General features: G+C 30.8%; 3 protein-coding genes across 5 annotated transcripts; all 3 read right to left on the bottom strand.

Annotated features, from left to right (window-relative positions):
* Positions 1 to 957: 957 nt before the first annotated feature.
* Positions 958 to 5,697, bottom strand: LOC134831334 (xylosyltransferase oxt). Of its 3 annotated transcripts, none has more exons than XR_010161992.1 (4): positions 5,565 to 5,697; positions 4,672 to 5,506; positions 1,899 to 3,923; positions 958 to 1,253 (listed from the first exon to the last, which is right to left on the bottom strand). XR_010161992.1 is itself a non-coding variant. In XM_063845045.1 (3 exons), exons 2-3 carry the CDS (start codon positions 5,441 to 5,443, stop codon positions 2,038 to 2,040), a joined length of 2,658 nt encoding a protein of 885 aa, XP_063701115.1. In that variant the 5' UTR covers positions 5,444 to 5,506; positions 5,565 to 5,697; the 3' UTR covers positions 1,871 to 2,037. The 3 variants fall into 3 exon arrangements, 1 of the variants encoding a protein (XP_063701115.1); XR_010161993.1 differs by having other exon boundaries at positions 958 to 1,301; XM_063845045.1 differs by lacking the exon at positions 958 to 1,253 and having other exon boundaries at positions 1,871 to 3,923.
* A 1,914-nt stretch (positions 5,698 to 7,611) lies between these two features.
* Positions 7,612 to 8,974, bottom strand: LOC134832048 (dynein light chain Tctex-type 5-like). The gene is made up of 2 exons (XM_063845937.1): positions 8,899 to 8,974; positions 7,612 to 8,140 (listed from the first exon to the last, which is right to left on the bottom strand). The coding sequence occupies exons 1-2, from the start codon at positions 8,928 to 8,930 to the stop codon at positions 7,612 to 7,614; spliced, it is 561 nt and encodes a 186-aa protein (XP_063702007.1). The 5' UTR covers positions 8,931 to 8,974.
* Positions 8,975 to 12,502: 3,528 nt separating this feature from the next.
* LOC134831410 (solute carrier family 25 member 3) lies at positions 12,503 to 15,274 on the bottom strand. Its single transcript, XM_063845136.1, has 3 exons — positions 15,201 to 15,274; positions 13,680 to 13,829; positions 12,503 to 13,610 (listed from the first exon to the last, which is right to left on the bottom strand). The coding sequence occupies exons 2-3, from the start codon at positions 13,819 to 13,821 to the stop codon at positions 12,667 to 12,669; spliced, it is 1,086 nt and encodes a 361-aa protein (XP_063701206.1). The 5' UTR covers positions 13,822 to 13,829; positions 15,201 to 15,274; the 3' UTR covers positions 12,503 to 12,666.
* Between the last annotated feature and the right edge of the window lie 19 nt (positions 15,275 to 15,293).

The raw sequence follows: 15,293 nt of genomic DNA on the forward strand, positions 1-15,293 counted from the left end.
AAACGCCGAAACAGCAATACAAGATAAACTTACAGACGAAAAAAGTGTTTGATATTACGGAGAGAAAGATGTTTTGTAGCGGAAAATGTTACAAATCGGCAATGTACTTGAAGGAACAGATGCTGACGAGCCCTTTATGGTTACGAGACACGGAAATTATACCGGAATTCAAACTTTTGTCACTCGATGAGGACTCGTAATTCAATTTTTATTCGTTTAAAGACCTTTTAGGATTAAGTTTTTTGTATGTTTTGCATTATTTCAAGTTAAAACTAAAATTTCATTAATTTTTTTCTTTTTTAGATCACTCAAAGACCTTTTCGGAAGTCAATTCAACCGCTTTTCTCAAGTCTCTGATACAACATCAAGCAAATGGATGCACAATTAGTTGTCAAGATGACCAAGAATCCCCGAATATTGCTCATTATTTCATTTTTCGACCCCTTTCGAAGCTGATTCTCGCCCAAAGTGTCGAAGAAATTATCGCAAAAATAAAATCTGTGAAGGAAGACTCGCTCATTAAACAAGCTTTCATTTGGATTTCCCCAAAAAACATCGAACATCATTTCATAACGCCTTTTGTGACACATTTAGCGGATACAGTAGTCGAATTTTTGGATGCACAACAACTTACGATAACGACAAAAAAGTCTCAGGGAACACTTCAGAAGAAGAAATTTGATTATTCGCTTGAAAAATCATCGAAACAGATTATTAGTCAAAGAAAGTAGTAAAGTGAAGAAACCACAAGAAGATGAAAATTCGAAAAATCCTGAACAATTAACGACTTTTAAAATTGGCAATTTTAGCGATTCCGAGTTGAAAGCGAAGGCAGAGTTGGAAATGTCATACGAAAAGTGAGTTTTTGAGAAAAAAATTAATTTAAAATTCATAAATTCTAAATTTTTATATTTTTTTAGGATCAGAAAAGGAACAACAAGTTCAATTCACTATGTGCCAGATGCTGCTGATGATTACGATGACGATGATCCCGATGACGATCTTGACATTTAAAATAAGATAAAAGTGAATTTGTAAATAAAAAAGCAAAAAAAGTTGAATTTCCGTCATTTTTTATTTTCCTTTCAAATAAAAAAATCTCTTTTTACATGTCTTTGTATATTGCACTAATGTATAACTAACTATAATATTAACTACAAACTATTTTCAATTTTTTTTTTACAAAAAATAAGGATAAAATTATATATTAAACATTTTCCTTCGACTTAGTTGCCTTTGTTCGATTATTATCACTTTCACGATTAAATGAGGCAAATTTAATTTTTTTAAAAAATGTTTCACTTAAAAAAAATTTTGAGTAAATTTTAAAAATTTTTATGTCAATTTTAGTTTTTTTTTAATTTTTTTTAGAAAATTATTTTTTTTATTTTCATATTTTTTCAATTTTTTTTGAAAATTTTCATATTTTACAAAGAATTTCAAAATTTTTTGAAAATTTTCATATTTTTCAAAGAATATCAAAATTTGTAGAAAATTTTCATATTTTTCAAAGAATTTCAAAATTTTTTATATTTTTCAAAAAATTTTAAAATTTTTCAAAGAATTTCAAAATTTTTTGAAAATTTTTAAAAGTAATTTTTTTTATGTTTTGTATGAAATTTAGTTAAAAACTGACAAATTAAAATGAAATTTATTTTAAATTTTTTTAACTTTCCAAAAAATTTAGAAATTTTCCAAAAATTTGAGAAATTACAAAAATAATAAATTAAAATTTAAGAAATTCTTCAAAAATTTTCTAAAATGTTAGAATTTTTACTATTGAAATTTTTAAAAATAAAAAAAAAAATTTATAGAATGTTTAAAAATGACACAAAAATTTTTAAAATTTGAGTTCTAAAATAATGTGAAACATTTTTTCAAAAATCACATTTGCTTACAAAAAAAAACTTTTCAAACAGCAAAAAGTTGTTAAAATGGCACATTTAGAGTTCAAAAAGATCTGAAACGTTTAAATTTGATTGAAAAAAGGGTGCTTCGATTCGAGAGGTGCAAAATTGAAAGATCAGATAAACACATTTAAGCGTTCGTTAAAAGAAGTGAAATGTCGCTCTTTGGATCGGCAGCCATGGAGCTCCAACTAGTTTTGCGACAATCAGTCAAAAAGTCCAAATTATTTCCGATTTTCGCCGCAGAAGTTGCCCTTCTCGCATTCCCGCCTTGCAAAAACATCGGTTTCGTGTTGTATGATCCGGCGCCGCTTCCTCGATTTTTGTCGTTTGTGCTGCGAACGATACAAATGTCCTTCAGCACGAAATACTGTTGAATAATGGAAAAAAGTTTCGGATCAACGTCGGAGTTTGTCAACAAAAGTTGCGGCATCACGAAAAATTTGCATAATCCGATGAGAGTTCGTTTATGTTGAATTTTTACCAACCAAACGCCCGGCGTGAGAGGCGATTTTAACACGGGTTTTGCAAAATTTATCGATGTTGTTTGCCCATCTTCGATGAAAATCTCAGAAATATCAGCGAGATCGCCATTTGGCTCGTACCAAAGTACAGTAAAGTTGTACGAAGCTCCATGATCGTTGCGACTTCCATGGAATTTTATTGTCAAATGCGGTTCGGAGTCAATTCCGAGCGTTTTTGGAAAATTTCGTGAAATTTGTTCCTTTTGATCGAATTCTGTGCTCACTTCCAACACGGAAATTCGTTTTCCAAGCACAGAAGATTTTGAAACGTGACCCGTTTGGTTCGGTTTTGCCCAAATTTCGAGTTCGACAAGCTCGTTAGAGGCACCCAACATTGTTGCTTCGTGCTTTATGAGGAATCCGCGGTACGTGTCGCGTTCAAAAAAGTTTGTAACTTCCAAAATTTGCTCAGGACGATAGATGTTTTTGAGTTTTTTGGCGGTTACACGAACAAGTGCCTTCGACAAAGAGACAATTCCATCGCGATCTGTGCCTTCGTCGTCGATATGATGATACAAATTTTGCCAATAGGAATAGAGATGAACGAAATTTTCGGGATATGCTCCGTAAACCCATTCCTCGAGTTGAACAATGATGCCGTGATTGATGACAGGTTCGAATTTACGTGCGAAAAATATCGCTTTTGGCTCTGTACCTTCGAGACGAGTCCAATCTTCGGGTTTGAAATCGTTCGGACTGCATCCGCACCAATCAACGACGTGCTTATATTGACATTTACAGCCGAGTTTTCGTCTCCAATTCGTGATATGTAAGTTATTGTCGATATAAGTGTGACAAAAACGCGAGTTTCGCAACACTGTGTGAAAAAAAGATTCTGCCGGCAACAAAGTTTGACCAAAAATCTTCAGCAAACCTTGTATAAGTTCATCATTTTCTTCAATAACGTACTTTACAAAGCTCCTATCGAGTGCCAACCAATCACTTCCGCCATCAACTTGGATATTTTCGGGCAATTCTCGTTCCCCGATGCGCCACATGTGATTATCACACTCCACAAAAGTCTTATCCAATCCCTGTTTTTGCACAAATCGTTGCGTTTCACGCCCATGACTTTTCACAAAGTTCTTTCCCGCATTGGCAGTTAAGAATTTCACGAGTTTATCGACAGTTTTTACAGGAAAATCACTTTCGCTCAAATTTATGATGTAATCCCAATCCCATTGGAGCTGCAGCAGTTCTTCCATGGAAGTCATCAACATTTTGAGCAGAGAAGCGCCTCCCCAAATTGTCGCGTAACGCGTTCGTGCTAACCGAATATTGCTGAATTGCGTTTCGAGGCTCAAAAGTTCGCGATACATGTAACGCTGACGTGCATCGATGTGAATATAGAAGAAATGGTTCGGACGGTATAATGATTTGATGAGGCGATACACTTGGCGGATTGCACGCCCATTTAACGTCAACAGGAAGGCAATTTTAACGGGTTTTTGATCGGGATGCGGCGTCGTTTCGGCGATTTGGGCAGTGAATTCTAAAAAGAAAAAAATTAAATTTTTATTATAATAAAAATTAGCAAAAAAATAATTTTTCATTAAAAATTTTAAATTTTTCAAATGTCAAAGAAAATTAAAAAAAAATCTTAAATAATTTTCAAAAAAAAAATTTTTATTAAAAATTTTAAAATTTTCAAAAAAAAAAAATTTAAAAAAAAATTTTTTTAAATAAAAAAAAAATTTCATTAAAAATTTTTTAAATTTATTGAAATAAAAACTAAAAAAATTTAAAAAAAAATTTAAAAAAATTAAAAATAAAAAAAATTTTAAAATTTAAAAAAAAATAATTTTTCATTAAAAATTTTTAAATTTTCAAAAAAATAATTTTTCACTAAAAATTTTAAAATTTTCAAAAAAATTATTTTTTACTTAAAATTTTAAAATTTTCTTTTGAAAAAAATTATTTTCACTAAAAAATTTTTAAAAAAAAAAATTTCAAAAAAAAAAAAAAAATTTTTTAATTGAAAATTTTAAAAAAAAAATTTTTTCGTTAAAAATTTTTTTCAAAAAATATTTTTCACTAAAAATTTTCTTATTTTCATTTTAAATTAAAAACTGATTTTATATGAATTTTTTAAACTTTTTTAAAAGAAATTTGGTCAAAAATGTATTATGATCTAAAAATTTTCTTTAAAAATTTAAAATATTTTTCAAATTTTATTTAATATTTTTTTTTTATTTTTTTTTAAATATTAAAAAATTTTGAAATAAATCATAAAAACTCACTTTCAATGCCCGTTTCGTAGACAGCGATTGTATAAAAGCCGCCACACGTGAGCGTCGCATCTCCCGAGCACTTCATATTGCAACTGTTATCAGGTATCTTTGAGGTATGCGGCGGCACGTTGTTTCCGCAAAAGCATTCCGTGCCATATTGCGTGCCGGCATACACGAAGCCGCTTTGGAGGCACATTTGGATGCACTTTCGCGGAGTATTGCTCGTTTTGAGGGCCGTCATGTATCCCGTGAGCAATCTGTCATCTTGCTGATCCTTGAAACACCCGAGATACCGATTCGCGATGTGATTTCCGTTCGGGCACGTGCTTGGCAACCATCGCGGATAAAAAGTTCCATTTTGAATGGCACACGCAACTTCGATGATATGTTTACGGCAGTTTTGGGAGCTGGCACGTTGAAGCGCACTCGTGACTTCTTTCGTGATATGGCAATTGGGAGGCGGCGCGTCGCTTATTCCTAACTCTTTTAATATCACATCGTTGCTATTTCCGCCATTTGTTCGTTTTTTGCTCGCGAGAGGACTATTTCCGCTCTTGTCTTTGGTTGAAATCTCTTCGTCATCACTAAAAGTCCCTCCGCCTCCGCCTTGATCGCGAATCTGTTTGCCATATCGTTCGCGATGCGTTTCCGTCTCTCCGCTGCTGATAATCCGCGACGTGAAAATCGACGGAAGTTTCAGCGCAAGAAAAAGTTGAACGACAAAGATGCATCCGATTATGAGCAAGATGAATTTGTAGGAACGTAAATTGACGAGAAGCATTTTGGTTTGTTCGTTTATTAAGAGCTCGTCATTATCTCACAGCAACTCGATTGTAGAAGTTTCCTTAAAAAAATTTTTTTTTTTATTTTTTCTTAAAATTTCGCAAAGATTCGAGACTTACCACATTTTTACTTAAAACTAAAATTTGCCTTTGCTTTTGTAAAAGATTTCTACGTGTCACAAGACATAAAAAAGAGTGATTTTCTATGGATTTTCCTTAATTTTCTTATTGCTTTTCCATCGTCGCTTCAAAGGTAAACAACTTATCAATTTCATTCCACAGTTTTCCGTCAAACAAAAAACTCAGGCATGGGTTCAACTCAAGAAAATACAGTACTTTTGATAGTTGAGACGAATGAAAATGATAATAGAAATAGCCTTCAGCTGATTCAGGTTTATCATTTTTATACGACTCACTGACGTTTTCGCTCGGAATAATACACAGGGTTTGTAATCGCCGGAAAATTTGATATCCTCTTTCGATTTTCAAAGGGAAATTTACGGAAAATTTAAGAAAAACTGATTTGAAAGAAAAAGCATTTAAGGCAAAGCTTTACTTAAAAGATATTAAAGCGTTGCCTCGATTTTTAAATAAAGCATCGCCTTAGAATTAAATTTTAACGGTTTTTTGAAGGAAAAATCGGAAAATTTTGTGAAATATTAAAAGAAAATTATCTGTAAAAATAATTTTCAATTTTTCGAAATGAAAAAGTTCTTTAAATTAATGAAAAAATGATTCAAAACATGATGTTTGAATAATTTTTCATGCAAAACTCATATCTTTTTCAAAAATTAACGGTACATAATTTGCATGAAAAATAATTTTTATAAGTACATGAAACAATTTAGGCTCAAAAAAGATTTTCTTGAATCAATTTTTAATTTTTTTCTTACCAGAACTACCTCAAAATCTCACAAAAAAGCTTCATGTAGCCTTAAATTATTCAAAAAAGTGTCAAATTAACACTTGAAGCCCTTTTCCAATCCCAATTTATTCTAATTTAAATCCTCTATGGAATCAATTTTCCTCTAAAACGTCTAATAAATCCATCTCAAAGTACTCCCCGAGGCAACTGAAGCAACAACACACCGTAATTGCCTTTGTTAGTTCGTCTCGTAGATTTTTTTTCGCATTCATCGAAGGTTAAGTACCGATAAAATTGATGAGCCTTACACGGATAAGCCCGATTGTTAAATTTTATTAGCAAATCAGGCGAATTATTTTCTTTTCTTTCTTCTTTTATTACTTCCTTTGATCAATTTTTCCCTCCATTCGTCGTCGTTTGTCGTTTCTTGATCAAAAGGCTTTCATGTCGCGCCTTTCACAATGCGAGCAATATTTGTCTTCCTCTTGTTCCGCTTACAGCACACGAATAACGTTATCGATCGATCGTTTTCCTTTCAATTTAAATTCAACGCGTTTTCACACACATGATTGAATTGACACAAAATTTACATATCCATCGAGTCATTCTGTAAGTTTTGCGAATCATGCATGCAAGAGCACGTGTTGTTATTAGGAAAGCAAGGATTTTTTATGTTTCGCCCGATACACAATGGTAATAATGATAGATGACATAGAAAATCATGTATTTCGCACTCGTTCGCTCGTTTTTCGTTGTTGTTTTATTGTGTTAAACATTTTCGGGTGAGAAAATCAAAAATTATGTGCAAAACGAGAATTCATGAATATATGCGGAGACGTGAGTGAAATATTAAAGTTTTTTTTGGCGAATAATTTTCCTTTTAAAAGAAGAAGTTTTGCTAACTTAAGTTAAAAAATTCAAAAAAAAATTTTTTTTTTATTTTTTTAATATTTTTTAAAAATTGTTAAAAAATATTTTAAAAAAAATAATAAAAAATATTAAAAAAAAAATAAAAAAGAATATGTTTTTATAAAAAAATATTTTTTAAATTTTTTTTAAATGTTTTTTAGAAAATATTAAAAATTATTTAAAAAAATATTTATAAAAATAAAAAAAAAAAAAAAATTTAAATAAATAAATTTTTTTAAATATTTTTTTTAAATTATTTTTTAAATATTTTTTTTTTATTTTTTTTTTTTTTATTTTTTTTTTAATATTTTTTTAAATATTTTTTTAATTTTTTTTTCAATTTTTTTTTTAAATATTTTTTAAATTTTTTTTTCAGCTTCAATCACTCGAATTTTAGTCTTTGTAAATCAAGCCAGCTGTCGCGATGATGTAAAAGTGCGAATTTTCGTACGTGTAAAAGGCGAAACTGTCTCGTTGCGGATCCGTGCAATATTTCATCTTGTAATTGATGCCCTGCAGCTGTTTTTGCACCACGGAAACAATGACCACGGTACGATAGCGCTCCAAGTGCTCCAACGTTTTAATGTCTTCCTTAATTTCCCTTGCCAATTCCTGACTTAATTTCGTACATTTTTGCGCGTCATACGGCACCCAGACTTTTTGCTCCGTATCCTCGTCAATGTAGTTGATTTTCGTTTCGACAATCGTTTCCATGCGTTTGGCAATCTTTTCGACGTCAAAGGGCAAATTGGGTTTCGGCAAGTCCTCGAGATTCGGAAAGGGCGCTTCTTCCTCCTGCTTGAAACGAATGTTTTTCTTCTTGCTTGTGGCGAAACCAGTTGTTCCGGCGCCCGTTATTTGGCTAATTTGATCCGCGAGAACGCTTCCGGCACGAGATCCGCGATGTTGGGAGATGGAAAGCCTGAAAATTTTTGAGAAAATTTGGATTTTTGGTAAGTTTTTATGAAAATTTTTAAAATTTGATTTTGAAAAAATTGAAAAATATTTAAAATTAAATTTTTTTCTGAAAATACGGAAATTTTTTTTGAATGTTTTTTGGATGATTCTTAAGCTTGAAAATTAAAAAATATAAAAAAAAAATTTAATATGAGGATTTATATGAAAAATTTTCAATAATTTTTAAATTTATTTTTCTAAAATATAAAACTTCAAATTATTGCATTTAATGCAATTTTTTTTGAAAAATAATTTTTTTAATTTTTTGATGAAATTGAAATTTTATTTTTTTTTTTTTTTAAATTTTTTTTTATTTTTTAAAATTTTTTTTTATATTTTGAATATGAAAAATTAAGATTAAAAATTTTTTATAATATTTTTTTTTAAAAATTTTAAATGTCAAAAATGTATCAAAATCTGAAAATTTTCTTTAAAAAATTTTTTTTTTTGAAAATTTCACAAAAAATTAAATAAGAGGAAATCGAATACATTTTATCATTCAAAATTGATCAAAGTTGAATCTTAAGCTTGAAATCGATCAAAAATTAATAAAAATGTTCAAAATCTGAAAGTTTTCCTTAAAAAATTAAAAATTTTATTTTTGAAAATTTTACAAAAAATTAATAAGAGGAAATCGAATACATTTTATCATTCAAAATCGCTCAAAAATGAATCTTCAGATCAATTTTTTTACAAAAATTTTCAAAAAACAAAATTTCTCACCCAACAGCCTTCTTTAAGCGACTGAACATCATTTTGATGGATTTTTCCCGAAGGTAAGCACTTTTCACACTCTCACTTCTTCTACTTTTCACTTTCAACTAACAGACAATTGCGATAAAAAGTAAAGTTCAGCCTACTTTCGCACTCGCCAACATCAGCGGCATGGCAATCGGTATCAACAAATTCTTGAAGCCACGAAATTTGCATGCAACCACGACACTCACATGCCACAAGTGAAGCAGTAAGTACCTTGCATGACGCAAAATTGTTATTGTTCGGCTTGAAATTTTAGCAGAACAAAGGAATTTGGCCCGGATGAACGTGTAATTATTTATTATCATTTAACATTAAAACTTTGAAAAGTCGTTGGCTGAACAAAAAACGGAGCGACATGATGGAAAATTTCTCACATTTCTCTAATCCACTTTCCATAAATCCTCGTACGGAGCACAAAATATTCCAATAATATTATCGAAAATTTATTATTATTTCAGTTAACGTTCAGTTTTTCCTCACATTCACGTCGTCACACACACGAAAAATAACAATTTCCATGTGACTTGGATGCATTGCCAACGACGTTACATAACGAGTGTTTTTATTATGTTGAACGAAAAAAAAAATTCTTATTCAGGATTTGATTTATAGCTTTTTGCGTGCTGTGTGTGTGTGTGAGAAAAAGGCAACAATTGATACGTATGCTTCGCAAATGAAGGCATTTAAACGACTTTTTAAGAATCTTTCACAATACACTCGACGTCTCTCGATGAAGCGACATCAAGACAAAGTTTGGTTGAAAAACAATTTTCTTAATAAAACTTGCGAAAAACTTTTCTTTGTACTTTTTCGTACGTTGAGACTTCAAGAATGTTTACATTATATTATTCAGCTATCAATAAGGCTCGTTATATTGATAAAATGTTCAATAACTTGCTTTGGGGAATACGAAAAAAAAATTGATGTGAAATTTTTGGATTTTCACAGGAGAGTGACTCGTAAGTTGAATATTTTGAGACTTAACTTCCTTTTGTGTTGAATTTTTCAATTTTTTTGAGTGAAAAATGATAATTTAATTTTTAATTTTGAGTTAAACCTAAAAAAAATATAAAAATTTAAAAAAAATAATTATTTAATTTTTTTTAATTTTTTTTACCGAATTAAGCATTATGAGTTAAAAAAAAATTTATTTAAATTTAAAAAAAATAAAAAATTTTTTTAAAAAAAAATACTTTTTTTACCGAATTGAGTTAAATTAAAAAAAAAAACTTAAAAATAAATTTATAAAAATTAATTTTTTTTTAATTTTTCTCATCGAATTGAGCATTATGAGTTAAATTTAAAAAAAAATATAAAAAATAAAAAAAAAAAAAATTTTAATTTTTTTTTTTAATTGTAATAGATTTTTTTAATTAAATTAATTATTTATGAATTTAAATTATTTTATGTTTTTAAATTTAAAAAAAATTGCTGAAATTTCAATATTTCTTTTAAAATTTGGTCAAAGTTTCAAAAATTCTTCTCCGAATGACTCCAAATTTTTAGAATTTCACTTTAAAAAAATTGTTTTTGAGCAATAAATATCTCTATTTTAATGAAAAAATGTGCTAAAAGTCATTCAAAATCGTTGTCCTATTAAACTTTCCTAAACAAACAACGGAAAAAGGGTAAAGAAAAACTTTTGGTGTCAAAAATGACGCTTTCAATCATTCAACTCCTCTTTCGTTGTTGATCTTTCTTTCTTCCAGTTCATCACTTTTCTCATTATTATTATTTTATTATTATTTCCGTAATCGAAAAATCTAATCGTCTTATCGTCATCGTCAAATGTCTAATCATAATCTTCTGTGAATGTCTGTGTGTGTGTGGAAATTGCATCGAGAATCCTATGAAAAATAATTGAAATTTCAACCTACTTTTCGATCTGTGAGTGAAAATAAGAAATAAATATCGGGTTTCTTGCATGCTCAATTCATTCAGTCGTTATTACTTTCTTTCGCCTCTGCTACAAATATTTTCACAATTTTCACCTTGCACCATTTTAAATTGCCTTTTTGCATGCGATAATGCAACGCAATGAAAGATATTTCAAATTTATTTATTTATTTACCGTTTTGTTGGCGGTGTCATATTTAATTTAAAATTGCTTCGTCGGTAGAATATTAACTCGCTCGATGTTGATGTAAAGTAAAACTCATATCCTTTTAATGCATTTTATCGTGAAACTATTTTTTTTTAAATTTTGCACGATGCAGATAATGAATTCTACAAATAAATATCTATAGAGGATTTTCCGTTTTATGCCTGTTTGCCTTGCAAATGCACATCAAAAACTAATTTTTAATCGCTTTCATGGGAAATACAGAAAAAAAATATTTAAATTGTACAGCAATGTGGAAAAAAAATCCATAGCTACAAAGAGTTATCACTCTTTCTGCTTGACATGATAGGAAAACGCTATATTATTTGTTATTTATTTGTGTGTCGCTGCGTTTTTTAAATAAAATTTAAGATTTTGCTCCAATTTGGTCAAAAAGTGTATTTTAGAGTGAAAACATTGATTTTTAAATAAAGCGCCATCTATTGTATATTTTTAAATTTTTACCTCAAAAAATTGACATTTAAAATATTTTTGAAAATTTTAAATTTTTTTAGAAGGTAATTTAACGAAATGTTTAAAAATATTTCGAAAAACTAACTTTTTGAGAATTTTTTTAAAGCGCCATCTATTGTTTATTTTAAAACTGAACATTTTTCATGATAAAATTTACTTTTAAAATATTTTGGAAAATTTTTGTTTTTTTTAGAAGTCGTTTCATCGGAAAATATTTGAAAATCTTTCAAAAAACTTAATTTTTTGAGAAATATTAAAGCGCCATCTATCGGATTCGTTTTATTTAATTTTTTTTTTCTAAAAATAAGAAATTTATTCTTTATATTTTGAAATCTAACTTAACTTAAATCAATTTATAAATTTTTATACTTTTTAGAACATTACCTTCAAGTAAAAATAAAAAAAAAATCTTTTTACAGCGCCATCTATTGTCATTTAAAACTCAAAAATACGATTTCTTAAACTTTTCATGTGACTTTTAAACATTTTTTTTACTCATTTTGCATAATTAGTAGACCGACCCATGTTAAAGGATGTTCAACATTCAAACTTTTGATAAGGCATGTAAATGTTCGCCCTAAAAAAGTTTAAAACATTAAAGGTATGCAATCTACATCAACAAACGGATTGTCGGCATATATCAAAAATAACACAAAAACATTTAATCGATTATTCATGGAGAAGTGCAAAAAAGAAACAAAAAAACGAAAGTTTTCGTAAAAGTTTTTCCTGCTCAAATTGAATGAAGTGAAGGCACAAAATGTTATATTCGTGCGGTTAATTGATCTTTAAGGACTTAATAATTGATACTACACAGGAAAATGTATGCGGTTTGCCTTCTTGATTCGAGGTATGTGTGTTTAGTGAATGAAAGGAAAGGATTGTAATTTATTCAGCAATTTTCGGTCATGTGGAAAGTTTATCTTGCAAATCATTGGAGAATTTGTCCCGTACGTGAAAGAGACTTGAGAAAATTAATGAGCAAATATTATCTTAAGAAGAGTTGTGTTTTAATTAAATTATCATTAAGATTGATTTATTCAAGAAAATAGAATACAATCTTTCTATAGGATGAAATTTTGATTTTTTTTTTGTTCAGGTAAGTGTCGAGAAAGATGTTAAGAGTAAAGATTTAGATGTAAAGCTTATCGTAAAATTTATTTCTTCGCAGCAGCAGCTTCTTGAGCAGCCAACTTTTTCTTCAAACTCTCGGGCATCTCTGGGGGTGGGGGACGAGGCATTCTCAAACTGACCTTGACGCCATCATAGATGAACCATTGAGCAGCTGTCAAGGTACCAATCATGATGATACGAGGCACAAGACCTCCCCACAATCCAGCGAATCCAAGTTGTTTAGCGACATCCAAAGCTGATGCTCCCTTCGCTTGATTCAACTTTGACACAACAGTATCAGCAGGATGTGACACAATAGCGCAGAAAACGCCAGCAATGTAACCCGCAGCGAATGTTACGACAAGTTGTTCGCCCTTTGTGCATTCAGCACGTGGTTTGGGGACGACATATTGATACAACAACTCCAAGGTACGCTCAAAGGCGGCAAACTTCATCATTGTGTACGGGATTTGACGCATCCACAATGGAGCCAAGCCCTTGTAGAACGCCATGATACCTTCTTCAGCGTGCATCTTGGGGAATGCTTCGCGTAATGTATTGGCAAATCCGGGTGTCGTTTGAATCTTTACCTTGGCAGCTTCAAAGGGAGCCAATGCGATGTCAGCGAAGAATTCAGCAGAAGCTGAAGCAGCCAAATACAAGCCCGTACGATACAGGTAAGCACTTTCTTCGCTAATCATGTCATGATACAAAACTTTGAAGACCTCATACAAGCCGAATTTGCAGAGACCTTGTGCGGAATAACCGAAGAACGTGGGAGCCCAACCTTTGGAAAGACCCTTGACGCCATCTTCAGCCATGGTTACCTTGAATCCGTGGAAAATATTCTTATACTTGGCAGGATCGACTTGAATACGACATTTAACCAAATCCAAGGGGACAACCATTGTGTGAGTTGAACCGCAGGAAATGATACCGCCCAAACCGCAAAGCATGAAGTATTTGGTTGAACCGAAGGCACAGGAATCTGGAAACAAAATCAGGTGAGTATTAAAAAGTGTTTTTCTTGACGTGAACAAAGGCTTCTCAAACAAACCTCCTTCCGCGGAATCGGCTGCCATGATGTTCCTGCTTGCACAGAGTTTCTTCGCAGAGCCTGCTTCTTGACATTCAACCTTATTCAAGGCAGGAGCCTTGAATGGAGAGTTTCGGGCAACGTCCATAAACGACGAAAACATGTTGAATGCTGGAATACAAAACAAAGATCCATATTTAGAATCGTTACATAACCTTCAAAACGCTACTTTCGCCGTTACATCAATCAATCTATCATGCAACAGACTCGTTCACAAGCCCTTGACCTTTTTATCATGCGCTTCTTTTAATTTTATTATCATTCTGTAAATATTCAACAATCAAGTTTTTCATTCTCCCATGTTCGAGGAAAATTTTGGCAACAGTCCAATGTTGTCTGCCTTTGATTTGTGCGTCACAAGTGCATCGTTTTTGCTCTTGTGTTTTTGAAAGAGAAGACTCACGTTTTCTCGTTCATTTGTTAGATAATTCATAATTCTCATTTCATACAGTTATTTTAGTAATAATTCATGAACGAATTCTCATCTCTCGGACAACTTTTTTTTTGTCTCACACTCTCGTGTACTATTATATAATTTGCACTTTTGTACAATTCATTTATAATTGCACCAATGTCAAATTGTTATCGTTCTAAAGATAACGCAATGGCACAAAAGGAAGTTCATTGTTCTCGGGTTCATGTTGCGTACAAATCGTGCCAGATCATTTCACAAAAGTTTATAACACAAAAACCACATAACCCATTTTATGTTGGTTTTGTGTCCCCATTTTGCACGAAATTTCATCGTCACAAGGAAAGGAGCCAGCATCTGTCTTTCATTTCCATATCGCACATGCAAAATGTTGTCTTGACAGGGAAGATGAGAAAATACAATATGAGAAAAAATTCATCATCAGGCACAACAACGACCGACCTTCAATGCCATGTTGCCTGGTTATGTCATCTTTTTCTGTCGTTTCGCTTTGACTGAGGAAAAAAATGACTTACACAACACGAAACTCTCGAAGGAAAGAAGCAGTTGTTTTAAGAAGATACATTTATTCAAATTGAATTGTCCATTTCTCTCGTATTTTTTTTTTACATTTCTTTGCTACAGCTTCTGTGTCGGAATCTTCTTCATGTGTAGCAAATTGAGTTAAGTAACAAATGGAACGCCATTAGGCTCTTTATTTTTTCCATTATCAAGAAAGATTTTCTTTTTGAAGTTTGATTAAATTTTAATTTTTTTTTATCTCTTCATCTTACTACTTATTATTTCCATCATCTCGCGAAATAAAAAAATCTACACAGCGTATAGTACACTCGAGTAAGCTGTACTTGACACAATTATTATGTAAATCGAGATGAAAAATTATTTCTTTTTTTTATTACAAAACTATTCCGACGTTCGTTATTTTATATTTTTTGCATACACTCCTCTTCATCATTAAAAATTTCTGCAAAACTTTTTTCGTCCTAAATTCGAGACGAGGAATTTTTTTTTGCTATGGAAAAGAAATTTCTTTTCGTATTTGCACTTACACGATATTCGTTATTAGTCGAGTTAAGACAATAAGACACAAGCTTCTGACAAAGACTAAAGTAAAAGTGATTTTGCAATGTCAGTTATTTTGG

This window comes from Culicoides brevitarsis, chromosome 2 (assembly GCF_036172545.1).
Source record: "Culicoides brevitarsis isolate CSIRO-B50_1 chromosome 2, AGI_CSIRO_Cbre_v1, whole genome shotgun sequence".
Taxonomy (NCBI): Eukaryota; Metazoa; Arthropoda; class Insecta; order Diptera; family Ceratopogonidae; genus Culicoides; species Culicoides brevitarsis.

Excerpts from the sequence above, each read along its gene's own strand:
- LOC134831334 (XM_063845045.1), bottom strand. The coding sequence starts at position 5,443 with ATGCTTCTCGTCAATTTACGTTCCTACAAATTCATCTTGCTCATAATC. Across the intron at positions 3,924-4,671 it reads CTACGAAACGGGCATTGAAA|AATTCACTGCCCAAATCGCC; the intron begins GTGAGTTTTTAT and ends TTTTCTTTTTAG.
- LOC134832048 (XM_063845937.1), bottom strand. The coding sequence starts at position 8,930 with ATGATGTTCAGTCGCTTAAAGAAGGCTGTTGG. Across the intron at positions 8,141-8,898 it reads CGCTTAAAGAAGGCTGTTGG|GCTTTCCATCTCCCAACATC; the intron begins GTGAGAAATTTT and ends AAAAATTTTCAG.
- LOC134831410 (XM_063845136.1), bottom strand. The coding sequence starts at position 13,821 with ATGTTTTCGTCGTTTATGGACGTTGCCCGAAACTCTCCATTCAAGGCT. Across the intron at positions 13,611-13,679 it reads AGCCGATTCCGCGGAAGGAG|ATTCCTGTGCCTTCGGTTCA; the intron begins GTTTGTTTGAGA and ends TTTTGTTTCCAG.